Raw genomic sequence first — 25,835 nt, forward strand, 5'->3', positions numbered from 1 at the left:
GCTGCAGCACCCCGGCAGGGCTCCAGAGCCGGCCTGCAACAAACTCACCCCGACACACGCCAACCCTCCACAAAGCGAAGAGGAAGGGAAAAAGCAGAAGGTTTCCTTAAAGGTTCTCAATTCCACCAAACCAGCAACACTAAAATGTTCTTGTCCCTACTTTTATTGTGATCCCACTGGAATTTTTAAGCATCCGAAGTTTACTATAGGACAGAAAGCTAAATTGAGTATAAAATTTGCAGAAAAGTTATGCAAATCCAAAACTGGAAAGAACAGTCTTGTACAGCATACCACCATGTGAATGGGAGAGTTTGGAGTGAGTACGCCAGAGTGCTTTTAGATCTCCGTGTCACTGTCAAACATTCACATTATTCTATTACCAAGAGTTCAGCCCCAATATGCAGGTCCTAGCAGATCAGCTTTACACAGAGCTTCCATTGGTGGGAATGAAACAACATTTTCAATGAAATTAAACAGAAACCAATGCTGGCCCCGGTTTGCACAGTTTCCAGTGAGCTGACCTTCCTTCAGTAGCACTCACTACCTGCTGCTATATTCTAGCTTCAGGTTTTTTTGCCAGGTAACACACAAAGCAACCACTTTGCATCATGTTTTTAAAAGTGATAACTTTACGCTTCCAGATGCATAAATTCATGGACTCATAATTGTTAAGGTTGGAAAAGACCTTGAAAGTCATTGACTCCAGCTGTTAATACAGCACTGACAAGTCCACTGCTAAAATCCATTCCTAAGTACCACATTCACATGTCTTTTGAATATTTCTAGGGATGGTGATCCCATCACTTTCCTGTGTAGCCTGTTCCAATGCCTGACTACCCTTTCATTTAATAAATTTTTACTAATATCCAATCTCATGCATATTAGGAAAAAATTCAATGGCACAACTTGAGTAATTTCTTTTCCTCCTCTCACTTGTTAGCTGGGAGAGGAGATCAACCTCTGCCTTGCTACAGCCTCCTTTCAGGTGGTTGTAGAGAACAGGAAGGTGCCCCCTATACTTCCTTTTCTCCAGGCTAAATGACCCAGTTCCTGAAGTCATTCCTCATAAAACGTGTGCTCCACTGCTCTCTTCTGGACACACTCCAGCACCTCAATGTCCTTCTTATAGTGAGGAGCCCAAAACTGGACACAGGATTCAAGGTGCAGCCTCACAAGTGCTGGGTACAGGGGGATGATCACTGTCCTGGTCCTGCTGGCCACACTAGTGCTGATACAGGCCATTGGCAATGGCCTTCTTGGCCACCTGAGCACATTGCTGGATCATCTTCAGGCAACAGTCAATCAGCACACCCAGGTCCTTTCCTGGTGGGCCAGCTTCCAGACACTTTTCCCGCAGTCTGTAGCAGTGCCTGATGTAACTTGCCCAGATCCCTTGGCAGAGCCTTCTCACCCCCTGACCCAACGGGAGTATCATTCTATTCCCTGTTCCCTTTATCTGGCTAAGGGGTGTACATGATCGTAACTGGCTTTGTCATTAAAGACTGAGAAAAAGAAGACATTTTGTACCACAGCCTTTTCCTCTTGCATTCCACAAAAGGATAAACACTCTCCTTAGCTCTCCTTTTGCTGTTGATGTATCTGCAAATACATTTTGTTGTCTTTTACAGCAGTAGTCAGATTAAGATCTAGATGGGTTTCGGCCCTTCTAATTTTCTCTCAGCATAACCTTACAACATCCCTGTAGTCCCCTTGAGTTGCCTGACCCTTTTTCCAGAGACATCAACTTACTATCCACCTGTACTTGTGCCCTCCCTAATCACAGCAACACTTGATGCTGGGACATGACACACACCCACCAGGAACGCAGAGTTACAGAACCACCTTGGTTGGAAAAGGCCTCCGAGATGATGACATCGAGCCCAACCCATGACCAAACCCATGTCACCTAGGCCATGGCACCGAGTGCTGTGTCCAGTCTTCCCTCAAGCACCTCCGGGGACAGTGACTCCACCAGCTCCTTCGGCAGCCCAATGTCCATCTGCCCTGGGGCCCTCGCAGGGCGCTGCTTTCCCCGGGAAGCCCTACCCTGGCCCAGCCAACACAACCCGGCGAGGGTCCGAGCCCCCGGCCAAGCCGAGTCCCGCATCCCTCCCGTCCCAGCAGCGCCGCGAGGCTGTGCGGGCTGGCGGCCGCCGTGGAGGCTGCGGAGCGAAGCAGGCTCTGCGGAAGCGGGAAGGCGCAGCCCGTGCCCACCCCCTTCCCGGTGCCGCAGCGCCAGGATCGGCCCTCCTCCCCGCGGGAAGCGCTGGGCGCCACCGCGCCAGAACTCACTCCTCGTCCCCGCCGCGGCCGCTTCCGCTTCCGCTTCCGCTTCCGCCCGCGGCTGCCGCGCCCCGCCCAGGCCCCGCCCCTTTCCGCGCCACACCCCTGCGCGCGGCCCCGCCCTCGCGCCGCTGCCGCCCCTCGGGCCCCGCCCCGCGTGCCGGGCGCCGCTCGCGGTTGGCCGCGGGAGCTCTCGCGAGAGCGCCGATCCGGAAGCGGCAGCAGGGCGGGTGGGAGGCCGCCGGGGAGGCGGCGGCGGGGAGTCGCTGTGGCCGCAGGTGGCGGCAGCAGCATCATCATCATCATCATCATCATCGGCACCATCATCGGTACCATCGCAGGGGCCTGGCAGCGGCTCGGGCCCCGGCCCCGCCGGGAGGGGTGTCTGCCGCGGCGTCTGCGCGCAGGCTTTGCCGCGGTAGCGCCCGGGCAGCGGTCGCGCCGCGCCGGGCTGTAAGATGGCGGCGGCGGCGGCCGGCGGGGGCGGCAGTGTGAACCCCTTCCTCAGCGACTCGGAGGAGGACGAGCCCGAGGAGTCCCGGCCCGGCGGCGGCGGCAGCAGCAGCAGCACCGAGCCGGGCGGGCCGGTGTACGCGCAGCAGCAGCCGGAGGCGGCGGCGGGGAGCCCCGAGGAGCTGCCGGGTCTGCGAGCGGCGGCGCCCGGCGATGCCGCCGCGGGGGCAGGGGAGCTGCCGCGGGTGCCGATGGACGCGATAGCGGCGCAGCTGCTGCGGGACCAGTTCCTGCTGACGGCGCTGGAGCTGCACACGGAGCTGCTGGAGAGCGGCCGGGAGCTGCCCCGGCTCCGCGATTTCTTCTCCAACCCGGGCAACTTCGAGCGGCAGAGCGGCACGCCGCCCGCCGGCGGGGCCCTGGGCAGCCTGGGCGGCAGCAGCGGGCTCGGGGGAGCCGGCGGCAGGGAGCCCGGGGCCGGGCAGCTCAGTAAGTGACCCTGGCTCGGGGCCGGGGGGGCTCCGGGAGGCGGGGACAGCCGCCGGTGAGAGCAGGGGCTGGGCGGGGATGGCTCTCGGTGTCGCTGGGCGGCCGGGAGAGGCGTTTGGCATCACTCCTTGTCCCAGACATTCCTTGCTGTCGCTAACCTGCGCGGGACTGGCGGAGGCTGTAGGATTGGGGCACAGGGGGCTGAGGAGGTGGGCTGCCAGATCCGGCGTTACCCCGGTCCCACAGCGTAGGTTCATCGAGCTTCAGTATCCCTGCGAACGTCACGGGTATTTGTCAAATGTGGAGGAAATTATTTCCAGCAGCGTCCTTAGTGTTCACTGCCAAGAGACAAGTCGTTCGGTGCTAGGAGAAAGAATAGGGTGTTAAGCCATGAGTGCCACATGTAAAGTCTAAAAGCTGTTCAGAAATGGGGTATAACGAGCCAGGGTGTTATTTCTGCTGGTTCACCTAAAGATAGGTCTGAGTTTCACAGCTCTTACACAACTAATACAGTGCTTCCTATAATTAACGCTACCATGTTTACCAAGTGTCTGTAATCTAGCCAAGGAGATGGGGAACAGTAAATCTACTGAGTTGGTAAAAGTTCAGGGAGCAAAAGGAGTGCAGATATTTGGACAGTTGTCACACAGCTGGTTTTAACAGCTTTTGAGTTTTAAAAGTAGCACATATGGCTTAGAATAAAATCACTTCTGTGCCTCATCAGTGTTATTGTCAAGACACATAAGGTTCTACAAAGGAGTTGGTCTGTGGAAGTGGCTTTGGGAAAGAGAAGCTGACCAGCTGACTTTTAAGGACTGAATGAACTCGTGGGACAGTAATGAAAGGAATTGTGGGTAGCAGACAGGTGAAAGACATAATTATTGCTTACCAAGATACCTAAAGGCACTTTGTGAATAGTTCTGTATTTTCATTTCTTTTAAGAGTTTCTGATGTTGCAAAGACATGAAGTTAAACTTTAAATTTGGAAATAACTAGTAGCATCTGGATGGCTGGGATAATAGAGACATCTAAACTTCAACTTGTTAGTGCATTTCAAGATCTTTTTAAAAATGTTTGGCTTCTTTCGAAATTCCTGCTGTGTTGTTTATGTTCTACTTGTCTTGTTTGTGAATAATTAGAATTTCATACTTCTCTTTGTCCAGCTAAGAGCTTTAGTGTGGTGTTCTTCATCATATGATTAGTGAATGTTGGAAAAACTTGTGCTTCAGGCATTGAAGTGATAAAAATTTCTGTTTCATCTCCAAGCTGCTTCCTTGGGGATTCCAGTCAATTAATCTGATTAAATATTCTCTTTGTTATCATAGAATGTTGTTTCCAGTTATTGATACTGCACATACTCCAGAATTAGAAAAACAGCAGCCTGTGTAGCTGTGTTGCTATGCACAGGGAAAAAAAAAAAAGAGACCTCTTGCAGTCTTAGAGCAATGTGCACTTATGTAAGAACATCTTAATTATTATTTTGCTGACTTGCTAATTGATAGATACCTGTGGGATGTCTCTATTTAAAAAAGGAGGGAGGAGGCTGTAGCAGTGAGGAGAGAGAGGAGGGACTAACACTTAGTTTGGACAAGTTTAATAATACTGAAGTGCTGAAATTAAATATCATGGTAGACCTTATGCTAAAGGTGTGTCTTGAAATCTGATATCTACAATAGGTTAGAGAGTGCATTTCAAAAGATTTTTTTTGTCTCAACAGTGATTCAAAAGGCGTTTCACATTAAGTAATATTGAAAGTTGACAGATGCAGAACAATTAAAAAATATTTTTATATAGCTCAAGTAGCTTTTTTAACTTGGTGCCATCAGACTTCCTTGCAGTCTGGTGCCTAGCATTGAGCTTGCAATTGTGACAGTGCTGTTCAGACTGATTCTGATTGAACAAGAGCTCATAGTCTCATGCCTCTGTAGTTATGTCATTTTCCAAATACTAAAATGTAGATTGCAGAAGACTCTGATAGGGTGAAAATCATGGTCTTTGGAAGAGTTCCCTCACTTTTTTCCTAAGCATCTGATATTACTTCTTTTTATGTATGTGACTGAGCTATAGTTCAGATCCAAGAATAAGTGAAGTTTCCTAACTTAGTCAAAATGTCCAGCTTTGTTGAGAGATCCAGTCTGTTGTACCTGCCTTTATAAGAGAGTTGTGCATGTACCTTCTCTTGCTTTAACATGCCCAAAGGTATTTGAGAATGAACTACTAGTTTTCTTTACTATTGATGTAGAAAGTAGTGCAGATGATTGCCATTTCAAGGTCATGTGAATTTTACGCTTCAGTGAAAAAAAAACTAAAACATCATTAAAAAAATTATTGATATTGATTTCTGAAGTCAGAATTTGTTCTCAGTGCTTTGTACCTGCTCCTCCCAACCTCCAAAGTGGATTAATTTCTCTGGCTTTATTCTGAGGTTTTTCATAATTGGAGTGGATGCAGAAAAAGTATGAGTGGCAATTCTTATTGAATGTGAAGCGTGTTTGGAATGCTGCCTGAGGATTTCCACTGAGCAACAGAAAGCTTTCATACTTTGCGTGCTGTACAGAATGGGAGAATTTCAGTACGAGTGTTCATTGCCTAAAAGAACTCCGAGAAGTGCCAGTCTAAACTCGATGAGTGTGTGCTGGAATTTATTTTGGTGTGGTTTTATTTCTTCTCTTTGGCTTCAAAGACTGTTACAAAAAGATTCTGCTGAAGTGTCATTGGATTAAAACAACCAGCATCATGTGGTCAGCAAGTGACTTAGAAGCTTGCAACAGCAAATGACAGTCAGATGACTGGGATTTCTTAGTTCTTTGCAAAAACACCCTTCCTTTTTCCAGCAGCAGCATCACCACATGTACAAATTGACATTAAGATATATTGTAATGAAAAATGTAGAAATGTTTCTTGCATCTAGCAACTTTGCTTTTCTAGTTTGAAGCATGTGAAGGAGGTAACGCTGTTCTTTTAGGTGCTCAGGACTGTGTACAGTCATCCTTCATGTCCTGTATCTCAGCTAGGTGTCCCCAGATTTCTGAGAGCTTCTTCCATTGGTTTCAATAGCAATAGTTTCATGTCTGCTAGAGCATTGAATACCACTTTTCTAATGCTACTCATGTGGGCAATATGGTTTGGAAGTCTCTCCTTATTATTGTATTCCAGATCTTTTACAAGGTTTAGTCAGCACCTACGCATTAAATATAAATTTTTGTCCCTATCATTTTTGCATAAGAAGGTATAGTGCAAGTTGAGACACTCAACATTAGAAATAAAACTGTGGCTCAAATGTCTAATCTGTGTTCCTAGACCATAAATGTGTTCATTATACCCATGACCATAATTCAAGCTTGTCCATAGTGGGTGAAGAAAATTTCTTTTTAATGTGATTGGTATGATGCCGTTTGGTTGCTATGTTTGATTAATGCCCTTTCCTGATGGAATGCAGCTTATACTGGTAGGACTAGTGTTAGTCTTAAAAATTGCCATTTATTTTTTTCTTTATTACTACAAAAGTACAACATTTCCAAAATTTGAAATAGCTTTATTGAAAATCATAAGGGGTTTGAGCATTTATGTTACATTTGTGGTTTTCAGGATATAATTTTTTTCTAGTTACTGCCATAATAAAATTGTTTATAGGTTTCTGGGGATTTGATTCCAGTTATATTAAACTAATCCATACGTACAAAGATATAAAGTTGCTGCTTCTACATAGTAAACACCAGGCTTTGTTTATCATTTGGGGTATTTAATTTTCCTTTGGGGGTTTCTTTTGGGGGCGATGTGGAATATTGTAAAGCATTGGTCGTTTTACTTGTAGCCTTTGAAATTCAGATGGATCCTACTGGAAAAAGCAAAGTGGGAAGAGTATGCAGATTCTACCTTTGTGACAGGGGAGAGGTAGTGTCTTGGCTCTTCTCAGTCCTGAATCACAAATACTGTAATTTTATGTGGAGCTTTGCCATGGTTCAACTGATTTTTGTTCTGAATGAAAATATAGTAGAACAGGGATACTTCCAAATAGCTAAAGTTCATTATACCTCAGTTTAAATAGCAGTCTAAATAAAACAGGAAATTGAAAAGATGGCAAATAATTTTTGTTCTAATGACTACTTCTTTGATGTTATGGTGTTGTCAGCTCAAGTCTTTGGCTTGTTACTATATGAAAGCAAGCAAAAAACACCTAGTCCTGTTGGCAGAATCTGCAGATAATGGGAGGTAGACTGGCAACTTGTGAGTAAGAGTGGTTTTACTACCTGATTTGGAGTATGTGCTCCCCTGAGAAAGGATGGGATGAAAAGGTGCAGATAAATAGGTAATCAAAGCTGCTGGTAATCAACAGATGGAAGAGGATGATTGTTGTCACTTTTAATGAAGTACAGAAAACATTTGAAAGAGTTGAGGTTTGTATGTAATGCTGAAATAAAAGGAAGCAGAGTTTGCTTCAAATCTGGCAGAAAAGAGCAATGCCTGGAGGAAATCTGAGAGGTTTGATAGTGCGCTGATCTTGGCTTCACTGACAGAGAAGCCAGGTGAACTTTTCTTATTGTGACTGCTTAAAATCCACTTCATTTTACTGACACTGGTGTTTCTGACAGGTTTTCAGTAACATGCAGTTCATAGCTTACAAGCTGCTTATGTTAAGGCTTTTGCAACTGTTGGACTTGTCAAATTACTAAAACTGGGTGTGCTGCAAGCTGTCCCTGATAGATGAGTCTAAGCTTTGGCTGATGTCTGTGTTGCGCTGATTTGGGACGTAATGGTAGATGGTTCAGGAGATAGGTTAGTCCCTGTAAGTATATGTAACCATGCAAAGAAGTAACAGGAAAAGATAGCATGATAAGCATGACAATTATGGACAGAGGAGGATAGAGTAGAAGCCTCTATTATTAGGCAGGTAATATCATCCACTCAGTAGCAAGTGACTGTGATGACTATGTTGTATTTTCCCATGTCATAACTTAGTGCAGGTGGTGATTCTTTTAGGATCCTCAGGGCTATGAGATGGGGAATTTAATTGATTCTGTCCTGGCTTCTGTTCTGTTTCTGTGCTAGAGTTCCTGTTACTTTTTGATGTTGCGGAAAGCAGAAGTGAACTTCTCTATATATGCACTGTAGCTTGTTCAGTTATGTGTGTATTTAACCATCCTGTGGCTGAAAGCTTCAGCAAAACAAGCTGGATTTGTGCTGAAGCAGCACACCATTCTTCTGATGGTTTTGCTCTTTAGGGAAAGAAGAGATTGGTTTTTGGATTTTGGGTAAAAGAAAAGAAGGAAATTAGAATGTTGAGCTAGAGCTTTGCATTTCAGAACCAACCGTTGGCAACTTTTCTAAGTTCTCCCATACGTAATTTCAATCCTGTGTAAGTTATATCAAATTTCCTCTAGCTTTTTTCCTCTGAGAATTATCTTTTTCTAAACTGAAGATGTGAATCATAAATTCTGTCCAGCTGAGAGAATGCTTGCTGAAAATTTTACACGAGTTTCATTACCTGATAAAAAAAGTGTCTAGTATTTGCCAGCAATTTATTATCAAGTAGCTATTGATATCAGCTATGTTGGAAGCTGATTTGTGTGCAGTCCGTCTCTGTTAATTGAAAATTTGTAAATACTGGAGTTCTGTGTTCTGTAAACACAGAAATAATGAAAATATGGGAAAAACAATCTTTCAGGATTACACATCTCAACTAAATTAAGATTTTCTACAAAATCTGAGTTAGGCAACTTATATCTATGGAGCCCTCTAAAATATAGCATGAGGAGTCTTATTTTTTTTTAATGAGAAGTCAAGTCCTGAAACCTTCTACTGCTGAGTTCAAACAGACAGCTCCTTGCCTTCAAGGTGTGACTTGTATTTGGTTTTCTAGTGTATTGTAAAGTTGCAGATTTGAGAAACTGAGTTGAAACCTCCTCTAGCACAGGCTAAAACATGGAGTAATTCAATAAAGTTTGTAGGCCTTATATATTTATCTGTGGTGTAAATGCCCGAGACATGCTACAAAGTATATTGAGTGTGTTGGACAAATAGTTAAAAAAAGTGTTTTGTTGTTTTTTTTAAGACAGACCAAGTTGAAAAGGCTTTTAAGAAATAGCGAACCGTTTCTTTCAATGCACTGTAGGGTAGAGGCAATTTTCTTCCTCCCTTCCTGCAATATAACTCTTCATGATAGTGATGCAACTGATTACTTTGTTGTTGAATTGAAGGAAATACTGTTATGTAAAAACTCACAGAACAAGAATTTCATATTTATATAACAAGTACTTTTTCATCTTGTTTGATGTTAGAGGAGAGAGAAAGCTATGAGCTGCTTTGTCATTTGAAAAAAACTTTTGGAGTAAGGGAAATCATGGCAAGAATAATCTCAGACTCACAGCATGGCAGAGGTGGGAAGGGACCTCTGGTGATATCTGGTCCATCCTCCTCCTCTAGCAGAACTACTGTGACCTACACATGGTTTCCCAGGCTCATGACCAAATGGCCTTTTAAGTATCTCCAGGGACAGAGACTGTATCACCCCCCTGGGTAATCTCTGCCAGTGCTCCATCACCCTTATAGTAGAAACGGTTCCTGATGTTTCAAAGGAACCTCCTGAGTTTCAGTTTGTGCCCACTGTCTATGGTCTGTCACAGGTCACCACTGAGAAGAGCCTGCCTCTGTCCTCTTTGTGGCCTCCCTTCAATTATTTATACATGTCATGAGACTCCTCCTGAGCCTTCTCTCCATGCTGAACAGCTTCATCTTTCTCAGCCTTTTTTTATAGGAGAAATGCTTTGGTCTCCAGTTGCTAGTTGTTTTTTTTATTCTGTAGGAACCATATGGACACAAGTTTTAACTGGAAAATTTACTACTGTCCTAATATAAATGTAGAAAGTGGGCAAATGAGAACTTACTGAAATGTAAATATGAAAAAAACTGAGGCAATACAGTGCTTGAGAATAAAGATAGATATTATCCATACACTTCAAGTAGTCCTTCAGCAAGGAGAACCATTTAAGGACTAAAGTGAGACAATTTTGCTTGATGTTAGCCTTTAACAGAGAGCTGGGTTACTGCGACAAATGGAAAAATCCTTGTGGTACAAGTTAATGGATGCATTTTGGACAGTGCAGTCCCACAGCATCAAGCATATGGAGTTAATTTGATGCTGGTGAAGCTTTCTGATTTCTGCTAAAACCAGCTGAGGTCATGAGCTTGAAGGACTACCTCCATGCTGTGCTTCACCCTTAGCTGTTCTGTTTTGGGAAAGTCTGCTTGCTCAAGAGCACTGCAGCTTGAGCTACTCCTTGCACATGTGTAGGGGGTCAGGCCGGGTTTGGTGATTTTTCCTAAGGTCACACCCCTCTGGACCTCAGTGTTCACTGCAGCAGCATCCAAATGTTTTGTGCAGGGTTGACTTGATTCTTTCAAACTCAACTAATTTGGATGCTGCCCGAGAGTGCCTATGCAATAAGCCTCTCTCCAAAAACAGCCTGGTTTTGGTATCTCAGGATATCAGCCCAGGTGCATGTCTATCATAACCCAGTTCTCTGAGCATGTTATTTCTGTGCTAGGGTATACAATTTTACCTATTTTTTACTTGTAATTTAATCTTTCTGATGAGCTTGTGCAGTGTGCCTGTCATGGGAGTGAGAGTAATACTTTTTTATTGCAATGTGTCTGCAGAATATTTGCTTTACTTATCTGGTGGTTGGGTTTTTTCTGTTGGTTGGTTAGTGGGTGGGATTTTGTTGGTTTGGGGTTTTTTCTTTTCTTGGCCAGCAAGAATAGGTTAGTTTTCTCTAACCAGCTTTAGAGGTTTACCCTCATATGCTTCCTATGACTTTTTATAACTTGCTATAAATATAAAGTAGGAAAGTATATTAATCATCTGTTTTCAATCTGGCTTGTATTGCCCATCATGAAATAGTACTGAATGTCTGTTCTTGGTAATTGGTAAGTAGATTGTTCTGAGAGCTTGGAAGTTAATTTTATTCTAGTAACTTTGCTTAACTAAGTTTTCATTTGATGAGGGTCTGAAGTTTTCAGAACATATGAATTTGGAAAATTCTTCAGGTCTCATTGATTGAAAACATCTGGGAGAGAGCAAAAGAGGCACTTGAGTGGCAAAGCAAGGTTGGTAGGTCAGGTGCTTACAGATTAGTGTCTGATGCAATGAATTAATTTAAGGCTTTTTGTTCCATCCCTGAGTTACTCTAGCAATGTGGAATGTGTTGATCTGGTAAAATTTACTCTACAAGTTCAAGTTGGTTTAAAAAATTGTTATATAAGTCTGTTTCTACTGTAAAGGTTGTATGCTAGATCGCATGTCTGCTGCAATGGATCAAGTTTGCTTTGCTGAGAGATCCAGCATCGGTAAGCTTGGAACAAGTTGAAACATAACAGAAATTTTAAATGCAGCAGACTTTTAAAACTTTTCAAAGTAATATGGCTTCAGAGATGTCTTATGAAATGTGGTACAGTTAAATTAAATTTCTAGTTTTACTTATTGGGAATTAAATTGTTTAATTCATTTATTCATATGTATTGCACAACATATTTCAGTTGCTATATAAGGTAGTCACAAATACAAACTCTGAATTGAGGATCACTTATTAAAGAGTTAATGATTCCTGATTGATTTAATGTGGAAAGGACTTCATTACAACTCTTTGGGTTTTCACATTATCCCACATCTTCTGTCACACATGCTTGCTCTCTCTCACAATTTGGTTTATTCACATATGCACGTGTGTGGTTCAGTAGTAATACGGGGCTTAAGCATGTACAAAAAAGTACAAGAGGAAATTTGTTCTTTTTCCCAGTTAACCTCCATTCCCTGTTTCCTTGGCTTCTGCTATTTTCTGCCTGTGATATTGTGCAGGTTAGCTGAAAACACAAGTTTATTTGAGGACATGCTTTTTCAGACCAGTAGCTCTAGAAAAGAACAGACCATCTGCTGCATTACTCTGCTGGCTAGTTTACTCTAGTTCTGTTTAGAGGAAACTGGCTAGTTTACTCTAGGAATGTTTAAGGTAGGTAAAGTACCTCACTTGAAGACTTGTTTACTGCTAGCAGAAATAGATCTAAAATGTGTATTTATACATCTGCATTCCCTTAGGTTTGAATTTCAATAGTTCTTTTATTGTATCTGTAGCACAGAGAAGAAAGGGGGAAAGTGTCAGACCTGAATAATTGTCATAGAAGCTTCTATTGTTGGGATCTGTTATGAGAATATTTGCTAGTTTGCCTGTATCTCTGCATTGAAAAATTAGGTTGGGTGCCCTGAAAGTAAAGATAATCTATACCCTATAAAATATGGGTACTGTTGTCCTTTGCAGATGTCTATGAAATTTTTTTCAACCTTTGGTTTGCAGACATCTTTAAGTTTTGGCTTTGATCTCTTCATTACATCATTTACTTTTAGATGGAGGGGTTCCTCCATGCTAGAAGGGGTTTATGTGTATAAAGGGAGGAGGGACAGGTTAACTCATAGGAATAGCACAGCTCATCAGGAAAAAGTTGTGTGTTTCCTAAAGTTACATGGAACTATATGGTTATTTTAAAGCTTGTCTTAGTTATAATCCATGGCTTGTTGGTCAAAAAACATTGCAGTAGGGGGCTTTTATAGCTTCTCACTTTTCCGAGATCTGAAAGAGTATCTCAGCATAAGTAGGGGGTTTTTCCACCTAGAGCTGTAATTGCATGCTTTTCTGACATTTATAGTCCCCAACAACTTTCTTTGTATGATAGCATACAAATTTTTTGAGTCTAATTTGTTGCTGTGTGTTAAATATAGCATATTTGTTGGTTGAATAATCCTGTTTTGCTTTGGGTTTTAATTCATAATAAAATCAAACCTTAGCAATTTCCTATTTTAATAATTTTGTTCTACAAAATAGATTTTCAGTGCCCAGTTCAAGAATGAAGTGCAACTTATTTCTATTGCTGCAGAGAATTGTATTCTAGAGTCATATTGGGTTTTTTCTTACCTGAAGTAGCTATCAAATGATGATGCTGAAGGAATAATTTTTGATAGCGTCAGTCATTTACTTATGTAACTTTCAACGTCTGGTTTTATTCAGGGTAAGCTAGAAGGCATTAACCTGAGATGGCTTCTATGTAGGGTTGTACCTGATACTGAACTGGCAGGCCTTGTTTAATGTTTGTCCCTAGTGAAATCCTATGTGGTGAAAATTTAATTTAGTGAACAGAGTGTATTATTATCAAATAAAATTACTACTGGTGGATTAAGTTGCTTGTACGATAATTCTAACACTAATGTTAAAACATTTTAACTTTGCCTAAAGTAAAAGAAAAAGACTGCATGAAATAAAAATTCAGTGCTTCTGCAAGCAGAGCTGTGCTTGGATGAGTATTCAAAGTTCTTGATATAAATCTTTATAGTATCCAGTAGCATACATAATGTTTTTAGAATCTTTTCCAAGCCTTTATTATGTTGTGTGTTCCTGTTTGATAATGCTACAGTAAATTACAAATACAATTGCATTAACCAATTGGGTAGAATCTATTCAGAGTGTTCTTTTGCTTGGTTTTGGGTTTTTTTTTCAATGCCAAGTCATGTTTGGTTTTTCTTCTCTAAATAGTGATGTGTGAGGGTGGAGGTTGGAGTCCACCTGATGGCCCTGATAGCATTATAGGTATAAGTTACTATCCAGACCTTTACTATCTCAAAAAAACTCAAAAAGGTTCTGTGTCCCTGTGAGATGTGTGAGCTATCTGCCTTCAGCTGTTTCATCCTCCACAGAACCACATAATTCATATAAAGCCTGGCTTAAACTGGGAAATGTGTTGTCCTAGTACATGCAATATCCAGTGGGAAGCTGCTCTGATCCAGCCTGGAAAGGATTCACTTTTAGTTCCATTTGTATGTTAACCAAAATTCTAGATCCAGTGACCAGTTATTTCTCCAATCACTATAAAATGTGGTTAGCCAGCTTTCACTCAGCAGTTTAAAATATGGCAATAGTCTGGTTTCAGGTTACAGATATTTTTCAATACAAGTGAACACTTAGCTAAGTGAATCTGTCATGTACAAGCATAGTAGCATTTCTTCTTTTTGAATTTCAAGGAAAAATTGTGGATTTCTGGGTCTTAATAGGTTCCATTTGATTAATTGTTAGTACATATATTATGATTTCCTGTGATCTTAGAGGAATTGTGACAACTGGGCTGCTTTATCAATGAGTAATTTTTAAAATAAATTTGGATGTTTGCAAAATAAATTCAAATAGCTTCTAAAACATTAATTTTTTAAATATTTTTTCTTGTGCCTCCTATCAATAAGTAATGCCACTTAATTTGTCTGTGCTTTTGGCTGATTTACAGTGTCATGAACATGTAAAGATTATTTAATGAGATTTTGTAGAAGACTGCAACTTATTTATACTTAATGTACATAATGTGGCAATATGGCTAATATGATCATTCTTGGTGTTCTTTAGGTAAACTGGTAAAAATAATTTCCTTTTATCATCAGAATGAATGAAACAACCTTTTTCATATTATGTATGCCAGTGAAGGGGGATGTATCACTTTGAAATTCCCTTACATTTTCCTACTTTGGTGGTTATGCTTAACTTTCAGGGAGAGCTGAATATATGCCATGGTAACAGAAGCTGTCAGCAGAAATCTGCATGTCATTTGGTGCCAGTTCTGGGAATAAGAAGAGAATTAAAATTCCTTTCCTCTAGAATGAAGCAATATTTTTAAAGACTGTATAAGTTAATAGGCAAAATGTGATGTTGAACCCATTTTTTTCACTTCAAAAATGAAGTTAAATGCATTGCATTTTTTAAGCGATTAAAAATCTTCTTATCTTTGAGTATATGAATGTTGGCATTCTGATTTTGCTCATCCTTTTCCAGTGGTAAAGGTAAGAGACAAGAACTGTGCCCAGGCTCTCCTTTATTATCCCAGTATGTCTCCTGGCATTTCTCTGGTATGAATTATGAAAACTCTAAGCCTGTTTCACTGCTTCTCTATGCACTGTCTTGTTCCATATTGAGGTGATGCATGTTCTGCAGTTGTTTCTATCTGCTTGTCAAAACTGTTCCTGTTACTTTGCTTTTACCATTTCTGCAACATGAAGCTGACAGCAATTATCTTGTGAGTATTCACTAGGAAAGCTTTTAGCAAAAGAGAATTGCTAATTATAAAGTGTTTTAATTCAGAGAAAGAAGCTAAAATCGATGCTCAGGAGACTGTTGATAAAAATGCACATACCAGGACAACAAAATGGGTTCCCACTGCTGTGGCAGGTTGGGTTTCTTTTTGAGAAAGAAGCAGATTTCAGCCAAGGTGTACTTTTCCTTATCAGTGGATTCTCCACAAAAAATTGCTTTGATATTGTTTGCCAAATCACTTGAGTCTAAAATTTTTACTTTTATTTTAAAAATTATGTGTTTTCTTCTAAGAAATTGTTGTGGGTTTTTTTTTTTTCTTTTTAACTTTCAGTTCAGAAAATAGTTCTCTTTCTGACTGCTGTGGTTGAAATGCTTCCACTCAGTGTCCTGAAGTACAACTGTTTGTACTTCAGACAAATGCTGTTTCAGATTCCTCAGGTGAGCTGTGTGACTGAGCACAGCCCTTCCCTTTGATTCCTTTCCTTCAAACAGCCCTGCCCATTTTCCAAACGAGGCTATTGTGCTGCCAGCAGGGAGGTACCTTTTACACCCTCTTGATCCTTTGCGGAACAGCTATGTCCTTTATGGAAGTGTAAAATACGAGGTTATGTTATTCCATTTTTGAGACAGTGGCATGTGGCAAGCACATTTCTTTCCCTCTCAGGATTTTTCATAGAGATGCACAGAGAGAAATGAAACAATTTCTATTTTTGCTCCTTGTTTTTCCTATGTGGAATGTGTGTAGAGAATTACTTACCTGGAGTGATTGCTTGATTGGATTCTGGTGAGGATTGTTTGAGCCTGATGGCCAATCCAATCCACCTGTGTGTGGACACTCGAGAGAGGTTAGAGATAGAATCAGAGAAAGTACTATGTAGTTTTAGTATCCTCCTTTTATATAGTATATTAATGTATTTTAGCATAGTTACAATAAATAAATAATTCAGCCTTCTGAATTGAGTCAGACGTCCTCATTTCTTCCCACTGGGTTCGCCTACATTTCTTCCCATTGGGTTCGCCTGCATTTACAATAGTGGCATTAGTTTTAGGAGTTAAACCTCTGCTGATGCCTGCCTACAGAGAAAGTGGTAAGTAGCAAGGCCACAGATGCAATTTCCCCACGGTGACATTTAGGCAGGTAGGTGAAGGCACAGCCCTGCTGCTCTTCACTGTGGGCAGTGTTCATTAGTGCCTGTGTGCCCTGACTGCTGCTAATGACACATCTTGGCTTAGGGGGTGTGCTAATGGGTGTGGGCTTTTGTAATGGGCAGGAGGATCAGCATTACTGGTAGAGTGAAATAATGGTGTCAGGAAACAGGCCATGAGGGCTGGTGTTCCTTAGCAGATCTTCCTTGGTTTCATCAACCTGAATCTAGTTGTTTGTACATCTTCCCAGTGTCGGCCTCTATGAAAAGGAAGTCAGATGTTTGCTTTTATTATGAACACGGTAATGATAAAGCAAAGTCAAAATGGTGAATGCTCAAGTTTCAACCCTGTAAATTGCTGCTGTGCATGTAGGGTGGTGCTTAAGGCAGTTTCTGGGTGTTGAAATCATAAACCCCCTTGGTGTTGCTTGTTCCTGTAGGACCATTAAGGTTGTAGAAGTGATTGATATTGTGAGTTGTTGGACTCACTGTTGCTGGTATGATCTTAAACAGCTTCTGTTGTCTAAATCCTGACAAATATTGTGATTACCCCCTGCTTTTTTTTATAGGCATCTGGGTTTTGGTTGTTTGGGGTTTTTTTCAATAAGTTTCTGGCTTTGCCAAATAAGTTTGTGTTTTATGCCTGTATTTATCAGTTCTCAGGGGAGAACCTTGGCCTCTGAAGTGCACCACTAGTCATATAAAGAAAAAGTTGTGTTGCATATGGCTTTGGATGCTTCAGTAATTGTGATGTGGTTGGCTTAAGTTGAAATTTGAGCATTGTTTCTCTGATGATACTTCGCTTCTGTTCACAGATCAATTAGAAAATTGATCTATGAACGTGGCAAGACTGCAGAGAGAAACAGTTTTATTTCTGTATTTGCCATAGTGATGCTGTGTGTGAGACTTAGTTGTTTCTCTTCAGCATCAGCTTTTCATTGAAATCTCCATTTAAATATTGTCTTGAATTTGATTTCAAAAAATGATCTTGTAGCTCCTAATGAAATAAGTTGGAGCAGTATCTACTCTTCAAGGTGCTGGGTGTTCTGAAAAGTCAATTCTAAAAACTCTCATACTGCATAAATTCATGTTTACTTTTGAACTTAATCTCTTCAAATGTGATTCCCACTGGTTTATTTTCATAACAGTCCATTTTCCAAAGATGCTGTAAAAAGAGAAGTTTGTACTGTACTAAGCTATTTAGAACAGCCTACAGAGAATTACTAAATCAGACTAATATCTGAAAAAATTGCAGAGGATAAGACTGGAAGCTGCATATGAGCAATGAGGTTTAAAACCAATGACTGAGTAGAGACTCACTGAAGTGCAACAGCCTGTTTCATTGTTTGGATAAGAAAGCATTGTAACAGGAAAAAACCTTTTGGTAGATATAAACTGTATACTCAGATGTACTTTATATCCATGGAAAAGACAGGTTAAGGTTTTCAGGCAAGTCTTGATGTTGTAGAACTCAGCTATAGTTGCTAACTTTAGTACCTCTGTATCTTTTAAATGTAAATGCTTTAATCAGTCTTAATTCAGGTGTTATTATTTGAGTGCAATGCTGGTCTACACATATAAAGGATGTCACAAGGCCTTACAGTACAATTAAGCACAAATATACAAAGAAAGTTGTTAATAGATTTTTTGTTTGTTTTTTATTTTTTTATATAATGCAAAATGGGAGGAGATGTTAAATACTTAATGATGTTAGTCATGACAGAGTTTGATTGACAAGTGATGAAATTGCTTCTATTTCCACTGACAGATAAGCGTTTTTTTGACAGCTCTGTGGAGTTTGTTCTTTGTTAATGTGACAACAGTTCTAATGTAATTAAAATTACTTTTGGAGTGCTACATAGAAATTAATTTCAAAAGGAGAGGAAAGATATGAAGGTACTTAATATAATTTCTGCATGTTCAATTGTGCTAAGAACCTGTTCCATTTATTTTAAGTTCTGTTACCATGTAATTTTTGCGTTTTTATAAAAAAAAGGTGAGTATGTGCTTCAACAGACTTATCAAAATTGCATTTTGGTTGATGGTTTTCTCTTTGCCGTTCCTGTGAAATGAAAAATATCAAGATTGGATCCAAACACTATGCTAGTTACTGAATTTCTTTTTTTTTTCTTTTTGAAATTCAGAATTTAATTGTAGAGTGTGAATAATATATCTGCAATAGCATGAACTGTGCTTCCTTTGCTTTTGTTAGATATTTCATTCTTCAAAAACTGTTAATTAAGTGGGTATGTACTGAAGTTAAAAGCAAGATCAGGAGATATGTAAAAAAGTATTTGGTCACAATGACATGCCTTAAAATACTAAAAATGGGAAAAGGAAGTAAAGTGAGGCAGTTACAGGTTTCTGCTAAAAGGGAACTGCTTGAAACTTGTCACAGTTTGGTTTCTTTTACATTCTTACCTGTGTATCCTAGCCAAAGTCCTTGGCACTTGTGGAAAAGGAGAAGTGCTACAATGCATAGCTCCTCATCTGCTGTGGACAGGCTAGAAATGCCATCTTTTAGGGGGAGCAAAAATATCTTGCAGTCTGCTCAATGAACTTGCTGTAGTGCTGCATTTTTGGTTCAAGTTTACTGAGGTACTCTCTATTTAGAGAGCTTCAGGAAATGCATTACAACTTGAGTCTTGCAGAACATGTCACCTCCAATTTATAGTTTCTGAAATGAGATGCTCTTTTGACTTTATAAAAGACAGGCAGCTCTTCAGGATTCTGTCTGACTTTTGTTTTTCCTACACCTTTAGATCGTGCTGGAAGCATCAGTACTCTTGATTCTTTAGATTTTGCAAGATACTCTGATGATGGCAATAGAGAAACAGATGAAAGAGTAGCAGGTAAGTGTTCTATATGTTTTAGGAATCACAGAATGTTAATTTTACTGTTTAACCTGTTGTCTCTAGCATAAATATAAATAAATATAAATATATAAATGAATATTTCTGAAGATGACAAGATTTCACTGAGGTGATTTAACTATTAGCTTGATGATAGCATCATGCTTTAAACACTTCTGCTGCATTTACTGTAAATATTCAGGCAGGTGTACTTGTGTATGATTCCAGATGTCACCAGTGCAGAAACATGCAGTATGCTTGAAAATTGTGCCCAGCCTTTGACAACAGAACTGTATCCTAGTATTATCTACTGACTACTACTGTTAAGCTGAAACATTCACTAAATTACTCTACATGGTGGTCTGTTACTGCTGTGTGGGTAAGACCTTTCTGACGTAAAGTTCTGTTGCAAGTCATCTCTTAAATATAGCTTTCATTGAGATCAAATGAGTACTTCAAAACCCAGAGCAAATTTTGGGTGTACTCAGTTCCATAAATGTTCTTTGCTACAAATCTTAATTGTAGTGCTTTTCTCTCCTATTTGTTTCTTTGATTATATCATGGGGGTTTTGCCTTTTGTTCTAAACCTTCAGCACTTTTAGTTTCAGGATCTATTACATTACCAAAGGCTTTCCCTTCTGTTTGAAATTATTTTAGTAACCACTTTTGCATGTGAGCTGTATTTTACTATCCAGGTCTTTTTCCAAGTTTAAATATGAAGTTATTCACAGCTTCCACAGAGAAACCCATAAAAGCTCTCTAGAAAGGGCTACAGAGCTTTGTTTACTTCTTGTCAGTTAGTACTGTTCAATATCCCGAGCTCATGGAAGTTGTCCATGCTGTGACTTCTGGTCACATGGTTAAGCTTTATGAAACCTGATCTGATGCAAGCTGCCATGTTTCTCTTCCATCCTATTGTCTCTACTCTGAACCACCAAGCAAGGAAAAGGCTGACAAAACATAGTTCTGTAAAGGATCTTCATGATTCTTACTGCTATTCTTACTTCTGGATTCTTACTGTTATTTAGCTACTCTCTTTTTCAATATATATAGTCCTTTTTAAGGAGGCAATAGTTGTAAATAGAAAACTAATATTCTAAACAAATTGTGTTTAAGAAGCCCAAGTCTTTGTGAATTGTGTCCTGGAATGCAAGGAACAAACAAGCAAAATCTCAATATTTTATTTATTTTCATTATTGTAGTAGATTTTTCCTGGTTCTAGTCAGTATTTCTTGGCAATAGCATTACTGAGAGAGCTAGTTTGATTCTTGCTTGGAGCTGTCCTTAGAATTGGATTAGAGATAATTACAGAAAAGACAGACCAGTCAGAATTGACATCCAGTAGAAGCAGTTATCTTCTGACAAAACATTAATAACAAAATATTGATTACTTCCACTAAGAAATTAATTTAGCATAAAATTAAGTATTAAGTTTAAGTAAATAGTAAAATTGATCAATATTTTTGATAATTACTATGTAGTGATTGACTGCTGTCATATGTTATTGATGAGGGAATTGTATGTCAGGATATTTACAGTTGTGCATTCCTTTAGAGATGTTTTTCAAAGAGTTCTTAAAAAGTAACCTAAGAACTTGAATGAAGTAAGACTGAATATTATTTCTGGATATTTTTAAAGACTGGAAGTTTTAAAAAATATTTAGTTTCTAGTTAAAATTATGGTTCACTCATAATTGCTTAAAATATTTTTCCTCAATCACATTTAAAGCTATCTTCCCAAGTAATTTCAAAAGCTGATAAGTATTTATTTTGCACATAAAAAAATTATGTCAACAGAGATTTCAAGAATTTTGATAATCCAGTTCCTTCTTTAAATAATCTCTGGATTACAATCTCAGCTTTTGAAGTTGTTTTTAGTGCAAATGCAGTTTGAAACCTAACTGGAAGTCCATTTTGCTTATTTCTTCTAAAATTCTTTCTTTTCTGTTAAGAGCTTTGATGCTTAGGAGATTAAAACTGTAAGATGTTGTGAGAACTTGGGGCCATGATCTAATAGTCATGTTTTTCTTCTGATAGTTCTGAAGATGAGGTTTGAATTATTTCTCATTGTAAATGCCTTTCTTATGCTCCTATCCTTGTTCTTTACTATTTGGACAGAACACATGATTTCCATATCAGTTCCTTGTCATACTAAGTGAAAGATAGGACATAAATGCACATCAGTCACTAAATGAAACTGGTTCCGAGTCAGAAGGATGTTAAAACAGAGGTTGTAACATAACCACTTTCCAAATACTTTTCTATCTTGGCTATGTTAGAAAGCCCCAAACCAAAAAATGCTTACATATATATCATCATCCAAAGCCACCATATTCTATTTGCCCCTTATGAGTAGTGGTAGACTTAACTGCCTTTTTTTGTTTGTTTGTTTTAACAGTCAAAAACATTCCTGGAAATAACTGTATCAACTCCTGTTTGATTTCAGTATTTAAAAGCTATTAGCCCACATCATTCCATCTGGAATTAGAATCAAAATTTGGCCTAGAAGCAAACATATTATAGAGTCCCTTCTATAATATTATCTGCTTGACTGGAAATATGCAAGTCACAGAAGTCAGTCAGGATGTGCATAAGTTTGACAAAACTATCTGCAGTTTAGAAAACATAAATTTTCTTCTTTATCTACCTAATCTTAATGAAATTGAGAGCTATGTAACAACTTGGATAATACAATTGTAATCCACTAAGATTACAATGCATCCTTACATCTTACAATTTTTACTAAGTGGAAACAGCATGTTCTCTAAGACCAGTAAGTTCTGAATCCAAAGTCATGTATTAAGTGCTTGAAATAATTGCTGCTAGGATAAACTCAGTACTCAAGGATTTGTTAGGAGTAGTAGACCTCCTCCAAATATTCATAATTTCCAGAAAGCAGCTAGAGAATGGAAAACCTGCTACCTTCCTGTGTAATAAGGGTACACCTAACTTGAATACTCAGAGGACTTGTTCAAAATAAGTTGCCTGACATTCAGTCTAAGGAACTGAATCTTCTGCCACATCTTAAATTTGCCATGGTCTAAACCCCCTACTTTGAATAATTCAAAATGTTTATTATTGCTAACCTGCCTTTGACATTAATTGTTTTGAGAATCTAATAATTTTAAAAACACATGCTGTGTTTTCAAAGATGATTAAATTAATTCTTATAATCAAACTCCATTTCAATCATATGTATTCTCAGATTTCCCTGTATTTGCATTGATTTCAAGCTAGTCTGTGTCTCTGATTGGAAGAGTAAGATTTGAAAGGAAGAGACCAGTTTAAAAAACACTTATTTTTGAGAATTTCATTTATCTAGACTCAGTTTCACAGTTTCTGCTTTTTACAGAGCCCTTTTTTGGTTTTTTTTAGTAGGCATTATTAAATTGTGCACACCAAAATCAGAGGAAAATCTTTTAAAAAATCAAACAAAACTTAAAAACAGACACAAAAGGCATCTGTAGTACAACAGTCACTTGCTAACATTGTGTCTGTACTTTGTTCATCCTGAAAGCAAATCTGGTTTTGTCTTCCCATTACCTGTCTTAAGCTTGTGAAGGAGTTGTAAGCCTCTAGATTTCCTTTCAGGTTGAAGGTCTCCAGGGGTTGAAGTTGAACACAAGTCTGCTGTAGTTGAAGCCTTCTCTGTAGGTGGTCCTGTCTCATTAACTTCAAAGCATTAATGATGCTACTGAGTCAAGTGTTGGCCTCCCACTTTTATAGTGACAAGATTTCTGTTACTTGCTCTTGAACCCTCTGCTGGTCTTAATTTTTGTACTATGGTAGTCATCTCTTGTACTGAACTACAGCTTTCTGATTTGCAGCTATTTGTGTTATGAGCTGAAGTGTTTCACATTTCAAGGCTGTCTTTTTTCTTAATATTTCCATCAGGAAAGGGAATTGGGAAACCTCAGGTCCTGAAGTATGTTAGGGACAGTGGCTTCATTGCTACCTGTTGTCAGAGAATTTAAATTTCTTCTGATTGATTCAAAATGTATGTACAGATTCATCAACTATAATGGGATGTCATCCATGTTTTAGAGGGCATGATTTAGGGCACCTGGAGTTCTGCATTTACTGGGCAAGGAGGAAGGACTCAAAATGGCAGTTAAGGAACAACAGACCTTGTAACAGTATGAAAGTGAGGAAAGCTGGGTAAGCACTGGAGCCCTTGATACTTCAGCGAAGAACTACTTTTAAAAGAAAATGTCCAAATGCCATATAGTGGCTTCACAACACAGAACTACCCTTCTACCATTATCTGAAGTACTGGGTACTTCATAGTGAAGTATGCAAAAATCTGACAAGGTATTCTAAATGTAGATTATAAAATTCTAATATAATTGGAAATACTACTGCTTACATAACAGAAATGCTGGATGATTTTAGAAGTACTGCTTATTTCCTCAACTTTTTGGTCTTGGCTCAGCAAGACTGCTGTTCATGTAGATCTCAACTAGTTCAGTCCCAATTGTAAGTGCTCCTTTGTAGATTCTTTGTACGTATCTATGATCCAATAACTTACGAAGTCAGTAACAAATATAAATCAATAGAATAAGATCCTTGAGAAAGCTTAATTTTGAAATTTCAAAGCTCAACAGAGAAGCTACTCGTTCCTAATATGCACTTCTCTTTTAAGGTGTATTATATTAGCTGCATGAAAACTGAAACATTTAAAAATTGCTGATCTGAAAACCTTGGTCCAATGCATCATTGCCTGCTTGAAATATTCACCCATTTAAGTCAGGCTTTGTAATTTTTTTCAGGATGGTAACTGTAGTGATTAGAAACTTTTAATAATGAAAAAGCCATTTAAAAGCCATCATTTTTAATAAAAAGAGCCATTGTAATTTGGATAGTTTTCTCCCCTAAGGCAAACTAAATTGTTCAGAAATTTAGTAGGAACTGTAGGAAGATTACCCAAACTTGTAGGAAGATTACCCAACCTCAAGGCTCTAAATTTATATTCTTTGCTTTCCTGGTGCAGAGGAATATCTGATTCTTTCCTTTCTTAGGCTGTCTGCAGCAAAACTTTTGTTCATTATTCTTAAGTAGTGCCAGCTCTTTCACCATTTGCTGGGAGTTGTCAGCCTAGTTAAGCATGAAGTTAAATTTTGGCTTGGCTTGTCAATGCTTCTGAAGGTGTAGCTTCAGCTTTGTAACAGGAGAGGGGGAGAGGCATCAGGTAATTTATATTAGAAGTCAATAGTTCATAATGGTTACAAATAAAGGGGTTAAAAGGTTACCTTTTTATGTAAGAGAATGCTATAGAATCAACAAATGGGGATTATTAGTGTTGATTTCATTGGTAGACATCTTGAATTAAAAATCATTATGTGTTTTGGCAGAAGATGACATTTCAGTATAACTTAAAGAGCTTTTAATCACAGTTTAACATTTGACTGAAGTTAATTTTATAGCTATTTACGTGTATAACTGTATAAACACCTATAAACTTCTTCAAATAAAAGCTACATTTGTGACTGACTTGAAAGCATCAAGGTTTGTATGATGGCAATTATCATGGTACCATTAGTAAGATTAGATGAGGTACAACTGTAACAATGCTGTGTTGTGGTGGGATTATGTGGCTGTTTTGACATGCTACCAATGACAGCTTCTCGAATATACTATGTCTAGAATCTTCTACTATGTAACAGAAACATGCAGCAGAGTAATCTACTTTTAAGGTTGAATGGGTAAAGTCCTAATGGCTTCTAAGAATTGTCAGCATCGTCACAGTTCACTAAAAATCAGTTCTTGCCGTCTGACATGGGTTTTTCTGACATGAGATTTTTGGTTTTCTACGCCTTCAGACATGTCTTACTTCTACTTTCCTTAATTAGATTCCTGAGTTTTTATAGTTTTCATTGTTTTTCTAACTTTTTTTATTATTTATATCATTCTAGTGCAGGGCACTCCTGATCTGCAACTGTTCTGGTCTTTGCAAATATTTTTCAAGAGTAAAATGTTAACACGTAGTCATTTCCGTAAGAAAAATTACTTAATTTGTGTTCTTTTAAATTTTCAAAAAGTAACAAATTAGCATCTTACAACTGTTCAAATGCAAGGAAGTGCTAAAATTAGGTACTTGCTTTATGATGAGAATGTTTTCTAACTTTGTTGCACAGAAGTATTTGCAGATCAGCATTGCTGAATACTAGAGAGATTTTACATATTTTATTCATTGTATCCTCAGTTGCGCTTTTGTATTGCTGCAGTAAAATTCTGTGCATCAAACAAGTTACTTTCATGTAGCAAATGTGGTGTACTGTAGTAACTCCTTCAGTTTTTATGCAGAACTGCAAACTGAGTGAATCTTTTTTCCATGAGTGCTAATTACCAAGAGTCTTAGTTAGAGATGCTCAAAAGAGGAACTGGTTTTATTTGCAGCCTTCAGTAACATTTTTTTTACCAGCAAAGGACAATGCAGTGTTTCTGCTGTGCATTTTGTTCTGTGTAAATATTTCAAAATGCCATATTAAATTGTTTCCA

The 25,835-nt window shown here is 39.1% G+C and overlaps 2 protein-coding genes across 11 annotated transcripts in view; one reads left to right on the forward strand and one right to left on the reverse strand.

Annotated features, from left to right (window-relative positions):
- PIGN (phosphatidylinositol glycan anchor biosynthesis class N) overlaps window positions 1-2,336 on the reverse strand; it is a 97,625-nt gene extending 95,289 nt beyond the window's left edge. For 5 of the 8 annotated variants that reach the window (XR_014952560.1, XM_085571083.1, XM_021552348.3 and 2 more), the window contains exon 1: window positions 2,293-2,336. The gene's annotated coding sequence lies outside the window, so the exon portion shown is untranslated. Of the gene's footprint in view, window positions 1-1,906 lie in introns of all 8 variants that reach the window. The other 3 variants (XM_085571091.1, XM_085571070.1, XM_085571076.1) reach the window with 2 other exon arrangements.
- Window positions 2,337-2,611: 275 nt separating this feature from the next.
- Window positions 2,612-25,835, forward strand: part of RELCH (RAB11 binding and LisH domain, coiled-coil and HEAT repeat containing) — a 76,817-nt gene continuing 53,593 nt past the window's right edge. For 2 of the 3 annotated variants that reach the window (XM_031503937.3, XM_077786083.2), the window contains exons 1-2: window positions 2,614-3,225; window positions 19,249-19,338. In XM_031503937.3, coding sequence (XP_031359797.3) covers window positions 2,742-3,225; window positions 19,249-19,338 — 574 coding nt within the window. In that variant the 5' untranslated portion in view covers window positions 2,614-2,741. Of the gene's footprint in view, window positions 3,226-19,248; window positions 19,339-25,835 lie in introns of all 3 variants that reach the window. The other variant, XR_014952597.1, reaches the window with a different exon arrangement.

This window comes from Lonchura striata, chromosome 2 (assembly GCF_050655825.1).
Source record: "Lonchura striata isolate lonStrDom1 chromosome 2, ASM5065582v1, whole genome shotgun sequence".
Taxonomy (NCBI): domain Eukaryota; kingdom Metazoa; phylum Chordata; class Aves; order Passeriformes; family Estrildidae; genus Lonchura; species Lonchura striata.